Raw genomic sequence first — 18,429 nt, forward strand, 5'->3', positions numbered from 1 at the left:
CCCACCTCCACTTGCTAGAGAAGAACTATTTCTAGAGTGGGCTGAATGCCATTGACTCCTACAAATTAAAGTCAGGCATTCATAGAAAAAGGAGCCCTACAATAGATTTGCTGTATTCAGAAGCTGAAACTGGTCAACCCAATGTAATTGTAAAAACGATGTAAATCTTTAAAAGCTCACCTGTTTCATCCAGTGATACCATGCTTACATTTTATTAAGGCATTAAGTCCAGTTAATGAGTATAAATATCAAGGAGTTTGTTTATGCCACAGGACATGCCCTTTCCCATAGAGGTGTCGGTTGTTTACCTTTCTGTAACTATTTCAGCTTATGATCCACAATAGTTTATTACACAAACCAAACTGTCCCATAAGAGATTGACGGGCTGTGCTTGGCGTGGCCCTGGCCATACATTCTCGCAGATTGCCCTTTCTGGAAAAGTGATTATTTTATGGTGCTGTAAAACAATTTCCTAACATTCTAGCCAGAGATTAGGAAACATAAAAGGTGCTTCCAGGCTGTAGCTTTGCAGAGCATTCAGTCCCTGCACAGGCAGCAGAGAAGAGCAGAGCCATGTCTCGCTATACTGGTAGAGCCGCACGACTCATTTTTATGTGCGTTGTGAGTTTTTTCCTCTTTATAGCCGAACTGGCCATTGGGTATATAGGAAACTCCCTTTCGCTCTCCTCTGATGCCTTTGCGGTACTGTCCCATCTTATTTCCATGCTCATTGGCTTGGTAGGAGTGCGACTTAGCCGCGTACAATGGCACAAAAGAAGCACCTTTGGGTTCCTGCGAGCCGATGCAGTCGGGGCCTTCGGAAATTCCATCTTTGCTGCCGCCCTCATGTTCAGCATCCTCATTGAAGCCATCAAGAGATACATCGGCCCAGAAAAGACAGAGAATGCCCTGTTGGTTCTCATTGCCGGGATAGTTGGGCTGGCCATCAACGTGCTCAACTATCTCATATTCATGGACTGCTGCTTCCCAAAAATACCAGATAACGCCGAAGACCTAGAGACAGGTAAATGATCATGAACTTTATGCAGTGAATAATTAAAGAAGCAGCAGTAATGACTTTAAATGCCTTTATTGACTTTACCTTGGCCCAAAAAAAATCCCAAACCTTTTTATATGAAACCTGTTAATCAGAATGGCATGTTGTCCGAAAGGGAAAGTAGGCTTTGGTTTGCTGGTGAATAGAATTGGGACTATGGGTTGTTACAGATCAACAAAACGTTCATGTGGTCCCCTTGATATGGAGACCCATCTTTTGACTTACTTGAATGTGTGTTGCCTCAGAGCCTCTCCAGTAACTATGGAGTACATATGGACACATGAAGATGACACTCTCTGGTACCTAAGTACTTATACAAGCAAGACGTTGAATTGGAGTACAGACTTGTGATGCTCTATGTTTTATTATCTATGAGTTTGTAATGGAAGCTCACAGGCTCGGTATCCATTCTTGAGGTCTGAACGCTCCAGTAATTCCCATTTCACTTCAACCTTTTAGCCGACTCCTTTTGTATCACTCGGAACCGTTCTTTTACTAGGGTCTCGGTTATTCTGCGGCTCCTATTCCTCAGATATTTAAAGGGAATGCAAACCCAAATAGAAAAGTCTTGTAAAGTTACTCAGAATGCTTTTGATTTTGAATTTCCTAGCAGTCTAAAACTGAGTAACTAATTCTGAGTAACTTTACAAATCTTTTGGACATTTCTCATTTTTGGACATTGTTACCGATTACTGTAATTTATCTCCTAAAAGAGAGAGGAATTTGGTCCCTGCGTAACACGTCACTGTAATTTTAACAGAACCCTTAATTATTTAATCGTGCCATTGTGAAATCTCGATAGCCGGCAGACGGAACTCTGATCTGCTCCGTCACAGGTGCTGTTGCCTTATCTCAAGCCCGAGTCTATTGTACTGAGCCAAGGTTTCCCCTGCCCTTTATATTGACTCTAAAGTTCAAACCATTCTGCACTAAGAAACAGAATCTAATCACAGAGCATACCGTTCTCGATGGAATGTTGATGTTATTCCACAGTAATTGGGGTTTCCCTGGTGGGAAGTACGTTTGGGTTGGTCGCTCTACTCGTCCGTTCTGCACTGTAAATATTCTTTTGTATTGATGGATTTAGCTCAATGTACAGATCAGTTTCAATAAAACACATTTACAAACATCGCTTGGTCACTTTAATTTCATGCTGGATTGGTAACAAAACTAACAACATAGTGGGTTCCCCCGACCTTACATTGGCATATTCCATATGGAGGTGTTTCACTGTTGCTAGCAGTAAATTTCTACTTTAGAATTGAGGGCTGGGAAATTAAGATTATTAACTTTGGTTGGTGGGCCCTGAGGGTCTCTGGTACTTGCATCAAAGGGGAACTCCACCCAAATACAATAAAACCGTTTTACATTTTTCAAGGGACCAATGAAATGGTGTAAAATCCAAGAAAATATAAAATCAAGGTAATGCAATATGCATTATTTATTGGTGGCACCCAGCACCGACCCAAGCCGTCCAGACATCCTAGGTAACCTGGCTTGTTTCAAGCGGTGCGGGGAGTTATTCAACTTGTGGGTGATATAGGGACAAATGCCCAGACTAGAGGAAGGCTACATATAAAGTACGTACCTATCGCCCCCCAAGTTTTGCACCCTCGGCACATGCCCCTTCTGCCTACCCCTAATTCCGGCCCCGGTGGAACCACAAAAAGACGGTTTATAATATTGACAAACTTATAATCAGGGGATGTCATATTGACATTTCACTGTAATAGAAATAAATTGAAGAAACTTTCCATTTCCTTATTTAAGGCACTAAATTAAATTTTAAACGCAATTCTTTCTCTCTGCAAAACTGTATTTGACTCTATTCACTATAGGGATGGAGTTCCCCTTTAAGTTAGTAGCATAAAAAGCAGTAATAGAAAGCCGGCCTCATGTTGGAACAGGTGAAGGACTATACCCAGAAGGGGGTCATTTACTAAAAGGTGCAAGACGTGAATTTGCTCCCCTAAGCCCTTTAGCACTAGCATCTGGGGTGATTGTAAGTTTCTCCTATAGGGGCAAATTCACTAAGATTCGTAGTTGCGCCAGGCGCAACTTCGCCGCACTTCGCCACACTTCGCCAGGCGTCGTTTCGCCAGCGCTTCGCAAATTCACTAAAATCCGAAGTTGCGCTCAGGGGTAGCGTAAGGTTGCGAAGTTGCGCTAGCGTTGATTCGCTAAGTAAAGTGAAGTTACGCTAGCGAAGGCTAATTTGCATATGGCGCCAAATTCAAATTTCAATGGAGGAATACGTATCAGCACTACAAATGCCTAGAAAACCTTCAAAACATCAAATAAAAAATTTATTTTGCCCTACACATGTGCCCACTGTCTAGGTAAGTTGCCATGAGTCAGGAAATGTAGGGGGGAAGGAGGGGAGCCCCTAAAATTTTTTCGATCTTTTTCAGCCTATCACCCATAATGTAGAAAACACGCCAGCGTTTTTTGGGACTTAGAAAAAATTTTGACTTTTTTTGAAACAATCCCTATCTACTCTATTGCGCTTCGCCAGGTCTGAGGTGGCGAAGGAAGTCTAGCATAAAAGGTAGCGTTCAGTACACTGCGCGCGTTAGTGAATTTGCGTAGTTACGTCGCTAGCGAAACTTCGCCAGGCGTAAGGGTGCGAAGTAACACTAGCGAAACTACGCCAGCGTTCGTTAGTGAATTTGCGCAGTAACGAAAATGCCAAACGCTAGCGAACTAACGCTAGCGTTCGGCGCTTCGCGTCTTAGTGAATTTGCCCCATAGACTTACCATAAGGATCAATCAGAAAGTCATTGCACTTATTATTTATTTTATTTTTTTAACTTATTTCTTATGGCTGACCTGCAACTTCCACGTTCATGCCCTAATTAGTGCTGACCCCTCTGATTATCACCAGTGTCGGCAGAGGAAATTTGTCGCTGGGTGACTGATCTCCCCGAATCTGACCGTGTGTCTCTGCCCTAAAGGCTATTGTTGTCTCTTAGGGCTCTTACACATGAGCGTTTTTACCTGCGCTCCCCTGCGTTCCGTTTTTCGGCGTTCAGCCGCAGGGGAGCGCAGGAATAGACGCATTTAATTATTTCAAATGGGGCTGTACTCACACAGGCGCATGTAGGTGCCGAACGCAGGAAAAATGCAGCATGTTGCGTCTCAACCTGCGTTCGGCGCCTACATGCGCCTGTGTGAGTACAGCCCCATTTGAAATAATTAAATGCGTCTATTCCTGCGCTCCCCTGCGGCTGAACGCCGAAAAACGGAACGCAGGGGAGCGCAGGTAAAAACGCTCATGTGTAAGAGCCCTTACTCAATCACCTGTATAGTCAAGGGGGTGGGTGCAATGAGCTGCTAACCCAATTACTGGACACGTGTGTCTTTGTCATATTTGGGAGTTTTGAAAACGTATTCAATTTTACACCTAGGCCCAGGCTTAAGGCAGCTAAATTTTAGGGGCAGCACATCGTTAGGCTCTCAGATAGGCAGGCACTAGGACCATGTGGCCTAGAGGTGCTGCAAAGGGAAATCCGTCCCTGCTTATACCATAAAACTACAAAGCACATAAGGTCTTTAAAATAAGACTCTGGGCTGATGCCTTTTCTGTATGGCGACTGCTGCCGACACTCAAAATAACCTGTTTCGGTGAATCCTGCCTGTCTCTGACTGATTATGAGCTGGAAAATAAAATTCCATCAAAAAGTGGCAAAATGAGGCAGAGGTGTTAGCTGATTGTAAGTCTGGTATTTTGAGATCTGTTTGAATTCTGTGTCCCAGGTAGCCAAGGGTTAATGACATCTTTATACAGAGCGGCAATATATGCTAAAAACTTCTCAGCTCCTGGGTTATTATATGGATCTTATTTTCCACCTGGGGAAGAGTTAGGGCTCTTACAGACGAGCGTTTTTTTTAGCAGGGGAGCGCAGGAGTAGACGCACTGTATTATTGTCAATGGGGCTGTATTCACACAGACGCATGTAAGCGCCAAACGCAGGTAAAATGCAACATGCTGCATCCCAACCTGCGTTTGTCGCTTACATGCGTCTGTGTGAGTACAACCCCATTGACAATAATTGAGTGCGTCTACTCCTGCGCTCCCCTGCGGCTGAACATAACAAAGCGCAACGCAGGGGAGCGCAGGTAAAAACACTCGTCTGTAAGAGCCCTAACTCTTGACCTGTTCCCTCCATGCTTAGTGCACTTACAGCTGGTATTTAAATTGTTTCAGTTATTTGTAACATTCAGGAAATGAGCGCCACCTAGTGTACATACTGTTATTTACATCAATCCAATCAAATGCTTCCACTATACCTGCACTTTTCCCGGCCCTGAGCGGGGCCCACAAGAGCCAGGGGCCCACTGGGTTTTTTCCTGGTGTATCGCCGGCCCAGTCCAACCCTCAGGACATCACTTGTTCAATAGGGAGCATTAGCTAAAGCTAAAATAAAATGGTTACTTGGCCCTATAGCAAAATCATGTTAGGGCTAGTGATGGGTGAATGTTTTGCCGCCGGCGAATTTCGACGTGCGTCTGAAAAATCGCTTGCGTCAAAAGCGCTGCGCGTCAACACTATTCGGATGCCCATTGACTTTAATGCCGGCGTCAAAATTGATGCAAGTGACTTTTCGGGGGCACATCCAAAAATTGACGAGTTTCGAGTTTCACAATTTTTTTCAGAATTTTTTGCTGTTTCCCGATTTTCGCTGGAAATTCGCGAATTTAGCGGCAAAGCGAAACAGGAGAAATTCGCCCATCGCTAGTTAGGGCCTATAAAACTTTGAGAATAAGACATTTTTTATAAACTCATATTGAATTTGCTTATCAGTCAAAATCCCCACTGTGCCCTTAATTCTTCCAGTCCACCCCCAGTAGTTGCAAGTTCTGCTTTTTCTACAGTTCCCCCTGCTGCTATACATACTACTGTATATGGATCTGTAACTATGAAAAGGGTGCCTAGAAACAAGCCACAGTTTGCCATTCTTTTCCTTTCGTTACATAGAGCTGATGTACTTTTTAACAAGGTAGTCGGACTAATAATTTGTAGGCTCTGGCAAATCCCAAAGGGGCTGCTGTCACTATTTATTGGGCCGGGGGGGGGGCTATTTGGGCCTCTGGGTTCTTGGAATGCCAGATCCTACTTTTAATCTCAGCAGATACATCGTCCTACCTTCCTACCTGAATGCACCCATGGTAGAATGTCAGGGAGCCTTTTTATATGTTTTTATTTGTATATTTATCCAATATATTCCTGATATCTGAATTCTGGATTTATGGGTCTGTACTAGAACGCTGGTGCTGTCCAACTCTTTTCATACACCATTGGCCCTACTAGAGATTCTTACTTCAAGACAAATTGGCTACAGGTCTATTTAAGCTTTGTGATTGGTCAGATGTTCTAATTGGCTACAGGTTGGCTCTAGTTTGTGCGGCCAGATTTGCAGGAAAGCTTTAGGGCTCTTACACACGGCCGTTCCGACCTGCGCTCCCCTGCGTTCCGTTTTTTGGCGTTCAGCCGCAGGGGAGCGCAGGAATAGACGCAAGTCATGATTTGAAATGGGGCTGTACTCACTCAGGCGCGTGTAGGCGCCGAACGCAGGAAAAATGCAGCATGTTGCGTCTGAACCTGCGTTCGGCGCCTACACGCGCCTGAGTGAGTACAGCCCCATTTCAAATCATGACTTGCGTCTATTCCTGCGCTCGGAACGGCCGTGTGTAAGAGCCCTTAAATGGGTGGTTTGCCTTTACGTTAACTCTTAGTATGTTTTATAATGTCCAATTCTAAGCAACTTTTCCATTGGTCTTCATTTTTTAAAATTGTTATAGTTTTTTAATTATTCGTCTTTATCTTCTGATGCTTTCCAACTTTCAAAAGGGGGTCTAAAACAAATCTAAAAACAAATGCTCTGTAAGGCTACACATGTATTGTTATTGTTAATTTTGTATTAGTCATCTTTCTATTCAGGTCTCTCCTATTCATATTCCAGTCTCTTATTCAAATCAATGCATGGTTGCTAGGGTAATTTGGACCCTAGCAACCAGATTGCTGAAATTGCAAACAGGAAAGCTGCTGAATAAAAAGCTAAATAACTCAAAACCACAAATAATAAAAAAATTAAAACCATTTGCAAATTATTTATTTTTTAATAGTTTTATAGTTATTTGCCTTTTTCTCAAATGAGCATCACTGTCCCCTTCTAAAAAACAAATGCTCTGAAAGGCTACAAATGTACTGTCATTGCTACGTTTTAGTACTCATGTTTCTATTTAGACCTCTCCTGTTCATATTCCAGTCTCTTATTCAAATCAATGCATGGTTGCTAGGGTAATTTGGACCCTAGCAGCCAGATTGCTGAAATTACAAACTGGAGAGCTGCTGAATAAAAAGCTAAATAACTCAAAAACCACAAATAATAAAAAATGAAAACCAATTGCAAATGGTCTCAGAATTTCACTCTCTATATCATTCTAAGGGTAGGACTACATGGACATTTTCGGCGCGATCCTATCGCATGCGACAAAAATAAGGAAAGGGAATGCATTGTCACCTGGTGTCGCAGATGCTGCATGCAAGGGTCGGATCAATGCTGCAACACCATGTGACAATGCATTCCCTTACCTTATTTTTGTCGCATGCGTTTTGTTGCAGCGCGTCGGATCGCGATGAAAACGTCCATTTAGTCCTACCCTAAATGTTAACTCAAAGGTGAACAACCCCTTAAAAAGTGTGTACTTTGTATTGCAAGATAATGCAGTTCCGCAGAACCCCTGTAGAGGGCACTGAAGGAGCAGCCTAATGCACATGGGATTATAATGCGCACACCTGTGCAACTGAAATATTGGCTAAAATTATGATAGTAGGGCAAGATGGGGGCAGTAACACTTTCTATCAGTTCCATGACCCACTGACAACAGAAGGATAAATGGGAGTATGAGAGTTGTAGTTCTACAAAGCAGCTAATTGTATCATGTGACAAGGTGACTGAAGGGAACCACACCCCTCCTGCGCTGCATCTCCTTAAAGGGGTTGTTCACCTTTAGTATGATGTAGAGACAGCGTCGGACTGGGCCGGCGGGACACCAGGAAAAAAAACGGTAGGCCCCGGCCCTCATGGGCCCCCGACGACCCAGCACCCCTCCCCCAATCTCCATGTCCCCCAAATAAAATAAATGTTGGCACCGGTAGCGCATGCACACCAGCGATTGCGCATACACGCCAGAACGTGCGCCGGTGTGTGCGCTAACGATTGCGCATGCACGCCGGAACACGCGTCGGATTGCATGCCAACATTTGTGAATGCGCTCAGGGGCCCCGAGGTTAGTACCCCGGTGGGCCCCCCTATGTCCAGTCCGACCCTGTGTAGAGAGTTATATTCTAAGATAATTTGCAATTGGTTTTCATTTTTTTTTATTGTTTGGGGTTTTGAGTTATTTAGCCTTTTATTCAGCAACGCTCCCGTTTGCAATTTCAGCAATCTGGTTGCTAGGGTACAAACTACCCTAGCAACCATGCACCGATTAAAGTAAGACACAGGAATATAAATAGGGGGGGGGAATAGAATAGAAAGAGCAGTAATAGAAAGTAGCAATAACTATAAATGTGTAGCCTTACGGAGCATTTGTTTTTTTAGATGGGGTCAGTGACAAGAAGAAGGCAAATAATTCAAAAACTATAACAAATAAAAAAACGAAGACCAATTGAAAAGTTTCTTAGCATTCTATAACATACTAAAAATCAACTTACAGGTGAACCACTCCTTTAACCCTTACTAGTGATGGGTGAATCTGTCCCTTTAATGCATTTGGACAAAATAGTCGCGTATATAAAAATTGTTGCTCGCGTCAAAATTGTCACGTGTCAAAATTATTTTGATGTCCACTGACTTCAATGCGTTTTGCAAATTTTTCTAAAAATTCGCGAAACGCATTGAAGTCAAGGAGCATCCAAATAATTTTGACGCGTGACAATTTTGACGCGTGACAATTTTTATATACGCGACTATTTTGTCCAAATGCATTAAAGTCAATGGGCGTCCAAATAATTTTGATGCGCGACAATTTTTTATGCGCGCACCGGTTTCGACACGCGACAAATTTTTTTTGCCGCAGCAAATATTTAGTCGCAGTTTCGCAAAAACCTTTGCGGGCGTCGAAACGCAGAGATTCTCCACGAATCTATGCCAGGCTAATAAATTCGCCCATCGCTAACCCTTACGTATCCAGAGTAGGTCCCTTATTGGCCTGTTTTGATTGGCCAATCTCTGGCTGAAAAATTTTGCAGATTTCTATTGGACGGGATGGTCCTCTCCCAGTAGTTCTCACCTGTCCCACAGTATGATCCAACTGTCGGCTGACAATGGAGACAAATTGACATCAAAACTGGCAAGTCGCTTGCTTGGCTTTACTGAGCAATACAATTATCAGATACAGGGAACTTGGTTATTTCCAGCCTCTCTGGCCCTTCTCTCAGTGGCAGCAGCAGAAAGCATTAGGGGCCTGACTCGCTGCACGTGATTCTCCTGTACTGTACTATACTGGGGCTGCGCCCTCCCCTGCACTCACCTGATAAGGATACGAGATAAATACTCATGTGAGACAATGTTATATGTGTTATATGTGTATCATGGGACTGGGATTAATACAGTGTTGTTCTTATTGATCCCTTTTCCCATGAGGATTATGTGGTTGCTGAATTGAGTCACATGATATGTCAGGCAATGAGATTAAACCCTGCAAAGGCAATTCAGAACTACAGCTCCCAGCATTCCCTGTCAGCTTTATAGCAGGTGACGGAAAAGCTGATTATTTCCAATATAAAGAAAGGCTACTTGTTTTATACATATTGCAATAGAGGCAGCCTTGTTAGTTAGCCACATGTGCTTCTGTGCCACATGCGCCACCAATGAGCAGAAACAGAAAGGAATGGAGATGCCGTTATTTATTTATGGGCTTTCTGTGTTCAGACAGTTCTTGGCCGATGTCGGGCTGGGATGCCAGGGGCCCACCAGAAAACCTTAAACTGTGAGCCCACTTTCCAAACTATTATTGCTCCTCTTCTCACTCAACCTCTTTATTCTCCTAGTATTTTATATCTACTTACTATTCTCTATTCTTCCATTATAAAAGGACCAGTAACATCAAAAATTATTTTTAAAAAATTCGTTAGTATACCACGAAAAACAAACAAACACCAAGACGAATTAAACTTTAAAAATTGCACAGCCTTTATTAAGAAATAACTTACCAAAACTCCGCTTGCGCTCCTCTTCAGAAAAGGCGATCCGGCAATCCATTGTGCGGTGCTCAATTTCTCCTGAACTGAACTGAACTTTTTGAAAGAGCCCGGCCCCCCTTGACAGTGCTGAAGCCGTGCCGCCTCCTTTCGAAGTCCCGAAAAGCCGAAAAGCCAAAGTCCCGAAGCGGTGAAAAGACCCAAAGCCACAAAAATAGCCGAAAATGAAGTCCTGAAGCGGCGAAAAGACCCGAAGCCACAAAAATAGCCGAAAATGAAGTCCTGAAGCGGCGATAAGACTCGAAGCCACGGAAACAGCTGAAATTGAAGTCCTGAAGCAGCGAAAAGACCCGAAGTCACGAAAACAGCCGAAATTGAAGTCCTGAAGCGGCGAAAAGACCCGACGTCTGAAGTCCTGAAGCCACGAGTTAAATTCTACTGAACACCAATGTGTGTTTTTTTATTTTTTTTAATCCCCTGGCCACCAATGTATTATTTGAATATTCTATAGCCCCCTGCCACCAATGTTTTTTTAAAAAAATTTCTCTGGAGCCCCAACTTTTATTTTACTTGTAAGGGAGGCCCTGGTCACCACAGTCAACTTTTATGGGGGGCCCTGGCACCACAGTTTTTTTTAACGTATAAAGGGGCCCATGAACATCAATAGTTTTTTATAACTTGTGTGTGTGTGGGGGGAGGGGGTTTACCTTTTTTAGCGCTGATGTCTGTGTGGTCTTTTAACTGTGGTGTGGGCGGGATCTGGGTGGGGCTTGGGGGCCCCGAAAATTTTTTGTACAGCCCCTGATTTCTAATGGCAGCCCTGCCCCCCATCATTCCTGCCCCCACCCCAGCAGCTTTTGGGCAGAATAACCGGCCAGAATAAAACTATATGGCCGAGGAGCTTGGACTGGACACGCGGGGCGCTGCAGGGGGCGCAACATGGATCATTGACGAGGGAGGAGTAGGAGGGGCTCAGAGCTGCAGCTTCAATCGCAGAGAATCGCAGAGGTCCCGGCAGGTCACATGTTGCTGTCTCTCTCTCACACACACACACTTGCAGCCTACGTGCCGGCCGGTGTATCGGAAAAAAAGAGCGGCAGCATCAGGGAGTGGGATGATGTAATGCTGAGTGCGCGCTCTGCTTATCTCTCCCCTTATAAAGCCGCCGCCTCCTCTACTCCCTCAGCACTCGCTCCTCTGCCCCCAGCCCTACAGGAGACACACGCGGAACTTCAGCGCCGGGACCACGGATCTCTCATAGGAACTCAGTTCTGCCATCACATTTTTTGTCTTCTGTATTACTCCTCCAGCCCTGCTCCTCGAGGGACCCCTCCACATCTGCTGAGGCAGCCCACCTACTCTTCCAACAACACCTGCTCTTCTACATGGGGTGTATTTACTTTTTTTAAACCAGGGTCTCCATCATCTTTTCAGCAAGATCTTCTATTATCACAGCTTAAACAGACTGTGGCCCTATATATATCTATATATATATATATATCTATATCTATATATATATATATATATATTTACCTTTCCTCTGTACCCCTGACACCCCTGCCCACCCTCCAGCCATGGGGCGCTACACAGGCAAAACTTGCCGGCTCATTTTCATGCTGGTGCTGACCGTGGTCTTCTTTGTGGCAGAGCTGGTGTCCGGCTACATTGGCAACTCCATCGCCCTGATCTCGGACTCCTTCAACATGCTGTCTGACCTCATCTCCCTGTGTGTGGGCATCACAGCCTCTCAGATTTCTCGGCGCAAGAGCCGGGGCCCCAGGGCCACATATGGTTATCCCAGAGCTGAGGTGGTGGGTGCCCTGTGCAATGCCGTCTTCCTCACTGCCTTGTGTTTCACCATCCTGGTGGATGCGGTGATGAGACTGGCCCAACCCCAGAGGATCGATAAAGTCACTCTGGTTCTGATTGTGGGGGCCCTGGGGCTGCTAGTGAACATTGTGGGGCTGCTGGTCTTCCAAGACTATAGCGCTTGTGTGCGATTCTTCTGCGGACGCAAGAGTGACCTAGAGCGCGCCAACTCTTCCGACCACCAGCTCAGTGTCGCCCCCTACAGAACAGATGGTCAGCAAGGACAGGAGGACAACCAAGCAGGTGCTCTTCAGTTATAAAAAGTAGGGTTTTGGGGTTCTGTGCTGCTCCAACTTAACAATATGGTTAGACTCAGGGGGCCTTACAGTTACATTTGGGGAGTGTATTTTAAGTCAGACATATGGTTGGCTTTAGGGGCTCAGTATATTATTATCAGTAGCCTAAGGTGGACGCCATTATTGTTGTTCTTTTAAACTGAAAATCTGTTTGACCCACTGGCATACAACTCCCAGCAAACCACATTAGGCTATAGGAAGGGAGTTGGGAGTTGTAATTCATGTGCAGCATCCTGTTTGTTTTTTTAGTCTGTTTTCAGACTGCATCTCCCATCATGCTCAGGGTTTTTGCCTTGTAGTACCTGAACTTCTAAAGACATGTTCGTATTTTATGCCTTTCTGTTCTCCAATTCTAACCGAGTCCAAGCAAAAAGTCTAATGATAGGCTTAGCTCTATGGTCATGCGTTTACCCATAACCGCCTTTGAAGCTGTCGTTATCAGCAATAATGCTCAATTGAACTGCGGCCCCCAAGCCAAGTGCAGTTGGTTCATCAGCTGCCCAAATCCGATTGGCTCTCTCAGTGGCACAACTGTTCAATCTATTTTCATGTAAAAAAAAAATGTTGATATCTCTTTTATTTGTAGAACTTATACACAACACAGCGTCTCTTATTTGGCTACAGGTGATGCTATGAGCCCCCCGGGGGATGCAGAGTGCGAAGAAAAGAAGCAGGAGGAGAAGAAAGCGGCGACGCTGAATATTAGAGGTACGGGGGCTGAAATTGTGGGACGCTGGGTGTTACAACTGGTGGAGAATAACCAAATGCCCCGGTCTGCCTGGTAGACCTGGTGAAAAGCCCCCCATTGGGCACAACCGGTGCAGACATGAGCATTTTGGCACCAAGGTGGCTATGGTTTAGTGCTGCTGGGGAGAAAAAAAGGCAGGCGGGTGTCGTATGATTTCGGACTGGTCCAGATTCCAGCTGTTATTGGACTACATCTCTCAGAATCCATAGCCAGTATCGATGAAGGGTTTAACATTGCTGCTTATAGTCTATAGGAGAAGTTCAAATTTCTAAACCTTATTGTTGCTTTTTAATTATTTACCAATTCCAGTTTTGGAATTGGCACATGGTTGCTAGGGCCTCACTTTTCTTAGCAACCAGGGAGTAGTCTGATTGTCAGGCTGAAAGATGAACAGAAATGAGGTTGATATATAAAGTTAATGAAACAATTACAGTGGTAACAGTGTAGCTGCCGAATTTTTGCTGAGGCTGGAGGGAGGTCAGACAAGCCTGTGTGTTACCACTCATTTATCAACACTGGGCAAATTTGCCCATGGGCAGTAACCCATGGCAACCAATCAAATTGCTGCAGTCATTGTTTTACTTGCAGCTGGCTTTAAAAAGCTAATCACTGATAGGTTGCTATAGGTAACTGCCCATGGGCAAATTTGCCCAGTGTTGATAAATGAGCAACACTGTCCAATGCGACTCATGAATTCACTGCCTCTGACTCCGTTCTGCTGTATTTGCAGGTGTTATGCTCCATGTGATGGGCGATGCCTTGGGCTCAGTGGTGGTGGTGGTAACTGCCGTCATTTTCTATGTGCTCCCCTTGGCCAAGGACGCCCCCTGTAACTGGCAGTGTTATATAGACCCCAGTCTGACTGTGGTGATGGTTGGCATCATCCTCTTCTCTGCCTTCCCGCTCATCAAAGAGACGGCCAACATCTTGCTTCAGATGGTCCCTGAAGGAGTCCAAGTGGGAGAGATCGGTAAGTACTGCTGCCCTCCTGCCTCCGGGCACTGGAGCTCATTTTATTGCTTCTACCACAGCATTTCAAAGGTTTTAATCAAAAATCACATAAATATGAATTTCTACAACAGAATCTGATTTTATGTTATTTACAAATCTGTATTCTACTTTTAGATACATTAATGTGGACATTACCCCGCTCTCACGTGATTTAAAGAATAAATGATGCCACGGGCTTAGGGCCGCTGAAAAAGAAACCTGATTGGCTGTCGATACAGATCGCATAAGCTCTGTAGCCTATGTCATCTTTACTCTGTCCCCAAACCCTGCATGATGATAAATGTGTGCAAATGTAGACTCCCCAGCCAGACAAGTGACTGCTGATTTAGTAGGAATAACCCTGTGAGACAGTCACATGACTGCCAGGGAACACACTTCCCCATTTAAAGGAAAACTATACCCCCCAAACAATGTAGGTCTCTATTAAAAGATACTGAGTAAAACAGCTCATGTGTAAAACCCTGCTTCATGTAAATGAACCATTATCATAATAATATACTTTTTTTAGTAGTATGTGCCATTGGGTAATCATAAATAGAAAATTGCCATTTTAAAAAATAAGGGCCGCCCCCTGAGATCGTAAGATTCACTGTGCACACATACAAACCACATGTAAGGTCACATGAGCCAATTAACAGACAGAGCTCTGCCTTTTGCTTCCTCACTTCTTCCTGTTACAGTTAGTGTTGTAGTATTTCTGGTCAGGTGATCTCTGAGACAGCACAGATAGAGTCACGAAATGGTGGTTCAAGGCAAGAGATGTAAAAGGGCAATATTTATGTAAATATATATTCCAGTTTAGTAAGATTCTTTAATATGTCATTCAATTTGATATAAACTATCTGTTGCTTAAGTATTCATTTTGGGGGTATAGTTTTCCTTTAAGCAGAAATAGGAGAGGAAACCTGCCAGGCTTGTAAAAGAACTGAGAACGTTATTTAGGCCACAAAATAGACATACATAGCCTTACGTGTTTCATGCACTTAATCATAGGCTGTACAAGAACACACACAGGTATACCAGATATATACCTCAAACCCACCAATCACCAAAATACATTAATTAGCCAATAGAGTAAAATCTGTTGGTGGACAGATTTTATCATATATGGCCAGTTTTAGTTTAACTAGAGATACTGAGCTCTGTTTAAACAAACCCCTCCTTCCATCCCTTTGACTTTGGGATGAGCAGAAGCCCATTATGCAGGAGCTTTATTTGTGCATGGAGAATATGATTATCTGCCTCGCAAGGACCGAACATGGAGGAGCCTCATTTTTCCTTTTTAGATCAAAAACAAAAACGTAGATTTTTTTTTTAAAATTAAAGCGGTGGGCAAAAATGGTGTTCAGCACAAGCCCTGTTTATTGCACTCATTTTAAACAAGGGGATGTACTGCCATTTTAAATACAGGGCTCCACATGTGCCTTGTTCCTGCAGGTGGTCCTACTTGCTCATCATATGAACGCTTTATGTACCATATTCCAATTAAATGTTATTTATGTTTTCCAGGTCAAAGGTTATCCTCAGTTTCTGGGGTAAAAAGCGTCCATGAGATCCATATCTGGGAACTCGCCAGCGGAAAGAACATTGCCACCCTCCATGTCAAATTCCAGGACTTCGGCAATCACGCCACTGCCAGCCAAGAGATCCGAAGAATCTTCCACGAGGAGGGGATCCACGCCGTAACCATCCAGGCCGAGTTTCCCAACGAGAAAGATCTGACGCTGACGTGCAGTGCGCCGTGCATCTCCGAAAAATGCGACACCCATCTCTGCTGCAGCCGCGAACTGGTTCCCTACTCCGAGATCGACGGCAAGACGCTGAAAAAGGGCAAATCCTCCCAAGTTTGGTACAGGAGCAATGACTTGGCGGTCAATGTTGATGCTCAGGTTTCTGTAGAACCTTTGTGCGAAGAAGAAGCTGGACTGAAAATGAAGGAGGGAATGCAGAACGGCTTCACCGTTGAGAAGGAAACCCAGAAGTCCACTCATTTATAACAATAATCATATATACAGCTGTATGGACCAATAAGAACTCAGCCCAACCAGTCCTGTCAATGCTCTATACTAAGTATCTGGACATCACATGACTTGAAGGCAGGACATGGTATGGGCAAATATATGTATTTTTGTAGGTGTTTTTACTGTTAAGGCTCCTGTTGAATGCGAGGTGAAAGGTTAATGGGCCAGAAAAACATGTCAGACAGGCTTTATGGGGCCAGATAAACATGTCGCACAAGCCCTGGGGACAACAGGAATCAGTCAATCTTGTATAATGGTTATTGACTCATGGAATAGAATAATGTTTCTCTACCAACTCACTGCATGACATGAGCAGACTGACTTCAGGGGCTTCATTAACCAGGCGTTTAAATAATATATTACTATATTAAAGGGTTTGTTCACCTTTGGGTTAACTTTTAGTTAACTTTTAGTATGATGTAGAGAGTGATACTCTGAGACCATTTGCAATTGGTTTTAATTTTTTACTAAAAGTAGCAATAACAATACATGTGTAGCCTTACAGAGCATTTGTTTTTAGATGGGGTCAGTGACCCCCGTTTGAAAACTGCAAAGAGCCAGAAGAAGACGGCAAATAATTTAAAAACTATAAATAATGAAGCCCAATTGAAAAGTTGCTTAGAATTGGTCATTTTTATAAAATACTAAAAGTTAACTTAAAGGCGAACCACCCCTTTAAAGTCTTATTCAGCAGCTCTCCAGTTTGCAGTTTCAGCAATCCTGTTGCTAGGGTCAAAATTCCCCTAGCAACCATGCATTGATATGAATAAGAGACTGGAATATGAATAGGAGAGGCCTGAACAGAAAGATCAGTAATAAAAAGTAGCAATAACAATACATGTGTAGCCTTACAGAGCATTTGTTTTTAGAAAGCTGGAAAGAATCAGAAGAAGAAGGCAAATAATTCAAAAATAAATAATGAAGACCAATTGAAAAGTTGCCTAGAATTGGCCATTTTATAACATACTAAAAAGTGAACTTGAAGGTGAACCACCCCGTTAAGCACCAACTTTTACACTTCCGTTTGTGATATATATATATATAGAGGGCCCCAGGGGTACAGTGTGGGTGTTAAAGATTGTGGTGCTATGTGACTAATTCAGGTGAATCTCTTGTGTATTAATGTTCTTTGTTTTCATTTGTATAGCGATGTTGGATACAAACTGTATATCCTGTATGATCATTAAATCTGGTTTCCTGGGAAGGCTGCGCTGGGGCTCCTGTTGGAATGCTGTATTCACTTTGTCAATCCTTCTATCAGTTTGCTGGAAACTCCATTCAGGGCAGTGATTTCCCACTTGGTGGCCGGCAGCAAAACAATCAAAACTGCCCCGCCAATGCCTTGAGTGTTAATCGTCTGCACCATATTAGTACACTCGTGGGGCCAATACCATTCAGGGCAATTGAGAATATTTTGCTGCTTGCTCCTGTGCTGCTTCCCTAAAACTTGCCTCTTGCCACACAAATAAGCCTCAGCCGTACAGAACAATGTACCTTTCCTGCAAATTAATTTATGTAGTCCTTTACTACAGTGTTGCCCATTTAGTTTTGCCTTAGCAACCCATAGCAACCAATGAGAATATCTATTACTTATCCATACGCCAGTTGTCCAATCAGAGCATTTAGCTGGCTGAAAACATTCGAATTCGACCTGACAATTAAATGCATTACTAGAAGACTCAGGGCCCTACAGCAAACTTATTTTAGGACCCCCCCTCTAAACTTTAGGAACAAGATATTTTTTATATAGTGAATAAAGTACCCCCTCCTGTAAATTATAAGGATATTATAAATTACCGAGGAGTTTCATGACCATATAAAAGTAGGAGGCCGAAGGCCTTACAACATGGGGTACTTTATTTATTATAATACACAAGTTTCAGTGAGTCATGCGACAGAAATGACATCACTAGTACTGTTTATAACTGATGACATCAGTACTCACTATTTATAAGGATATAATTTACAAGATATTCATGGCTTTTGTGTATTATAAATGTATATTGGAACTACTTATTGGTCAGGTCCCTAGCAGTAGGTAACACTACAGCCCACATTACAGTGATCATACCAAAATGTGGCTGAATCACCTTAATATTTTCAGTAGTAAAGGGAAAGTAAACCCTCAAATCGAATGTATAGTTCAGAGTACTCTTCTGAGCACTTTTGCAATTCACACAGGGAAACATATAAAAATCTGGATTAGTGGGAGCTGCAAT

At 43.5% G+C, this 18,429-nt stretch overlaps 1 protein-coding gene across 2 annotated transcripts; it reads left to right on the top strand.

The window, feature by feature from the left end:
• Nucleotides 1-558: 558 nt before the first annotated feature.
• On the top strand, nt 559-16,683 carry slc30a10.S (solute carrier family 30 member 10 S homeolog). 2 transcript variants are annotated; one of them, XM_041564250.1, is made up of 4 exons: nt 559-1,024; nt 13,055-13,138; nt 13,909-14,148; nt 15,699-16,683. In XM_041564250.1, the coding sequence occupies exons 1-4, from the start codon at nt 574-576 to the stop codon at nt 16,184-16,186; spliced, it is 1,263 nt and encodes a 420-aa protein (XP_041420184.1). In that variant the 5' UTR covers nt 559-573; the 3' UTR covers nt 16,187-16,683. The 2 variants fall into 2 exon arrangements, with proteins under 2 accessions (XP_041420184.1, XP_018120463.1); XM_018264974.2 differs by lacking the exon at nt 559-1,024 and adding an exon at nt 11,103-12,377.
• The last annotated feature ends 1,746 nt before the right edge of the window (nt 16,684-18,429 follow it).

This window comes from Xenopus laevis, chromosome 5S, assembly GCF_017654675.1.
Source record: "Xenopus laevis strain J_2021 chromosome 5S, Xenopus_laevis_v10.1, whole genome shotgun sequence".
Lineage (NCBI taxonomy): Eukaryota > Metazoa > Chordata > Amphibia > Anura > Pipidae > Xenopus > Xenopus laevis.

What these genes read in the sequence shown, in the direction of transcription:
- slc30a10.S (XM_018264974.2), top strand. Translation starts at nt 11,840, where the DNA reads ATGGGGCGCTACACAGGCAAAACTTGCCGGCTCATTTTCATGCTGGTG. An exon ending in GGCGACGCTGAATATTAGAG is followed by an intron (nt 13,139 to 13,908) that starts GTACGGGGGCTG and finishes CTGTATTTGCAG; the next exon opens with GTGTTATGCTCCATGTGATG. An exon ending in AGTCCAAGTGGGAGAGATCG is followed by an intron (nt 14,149 to 15,698) that starts GTAAGTACTGCT and finishes TATGTTTTCCAG; the next exon opens with GTCAAAGGTTATCCTCAGTT.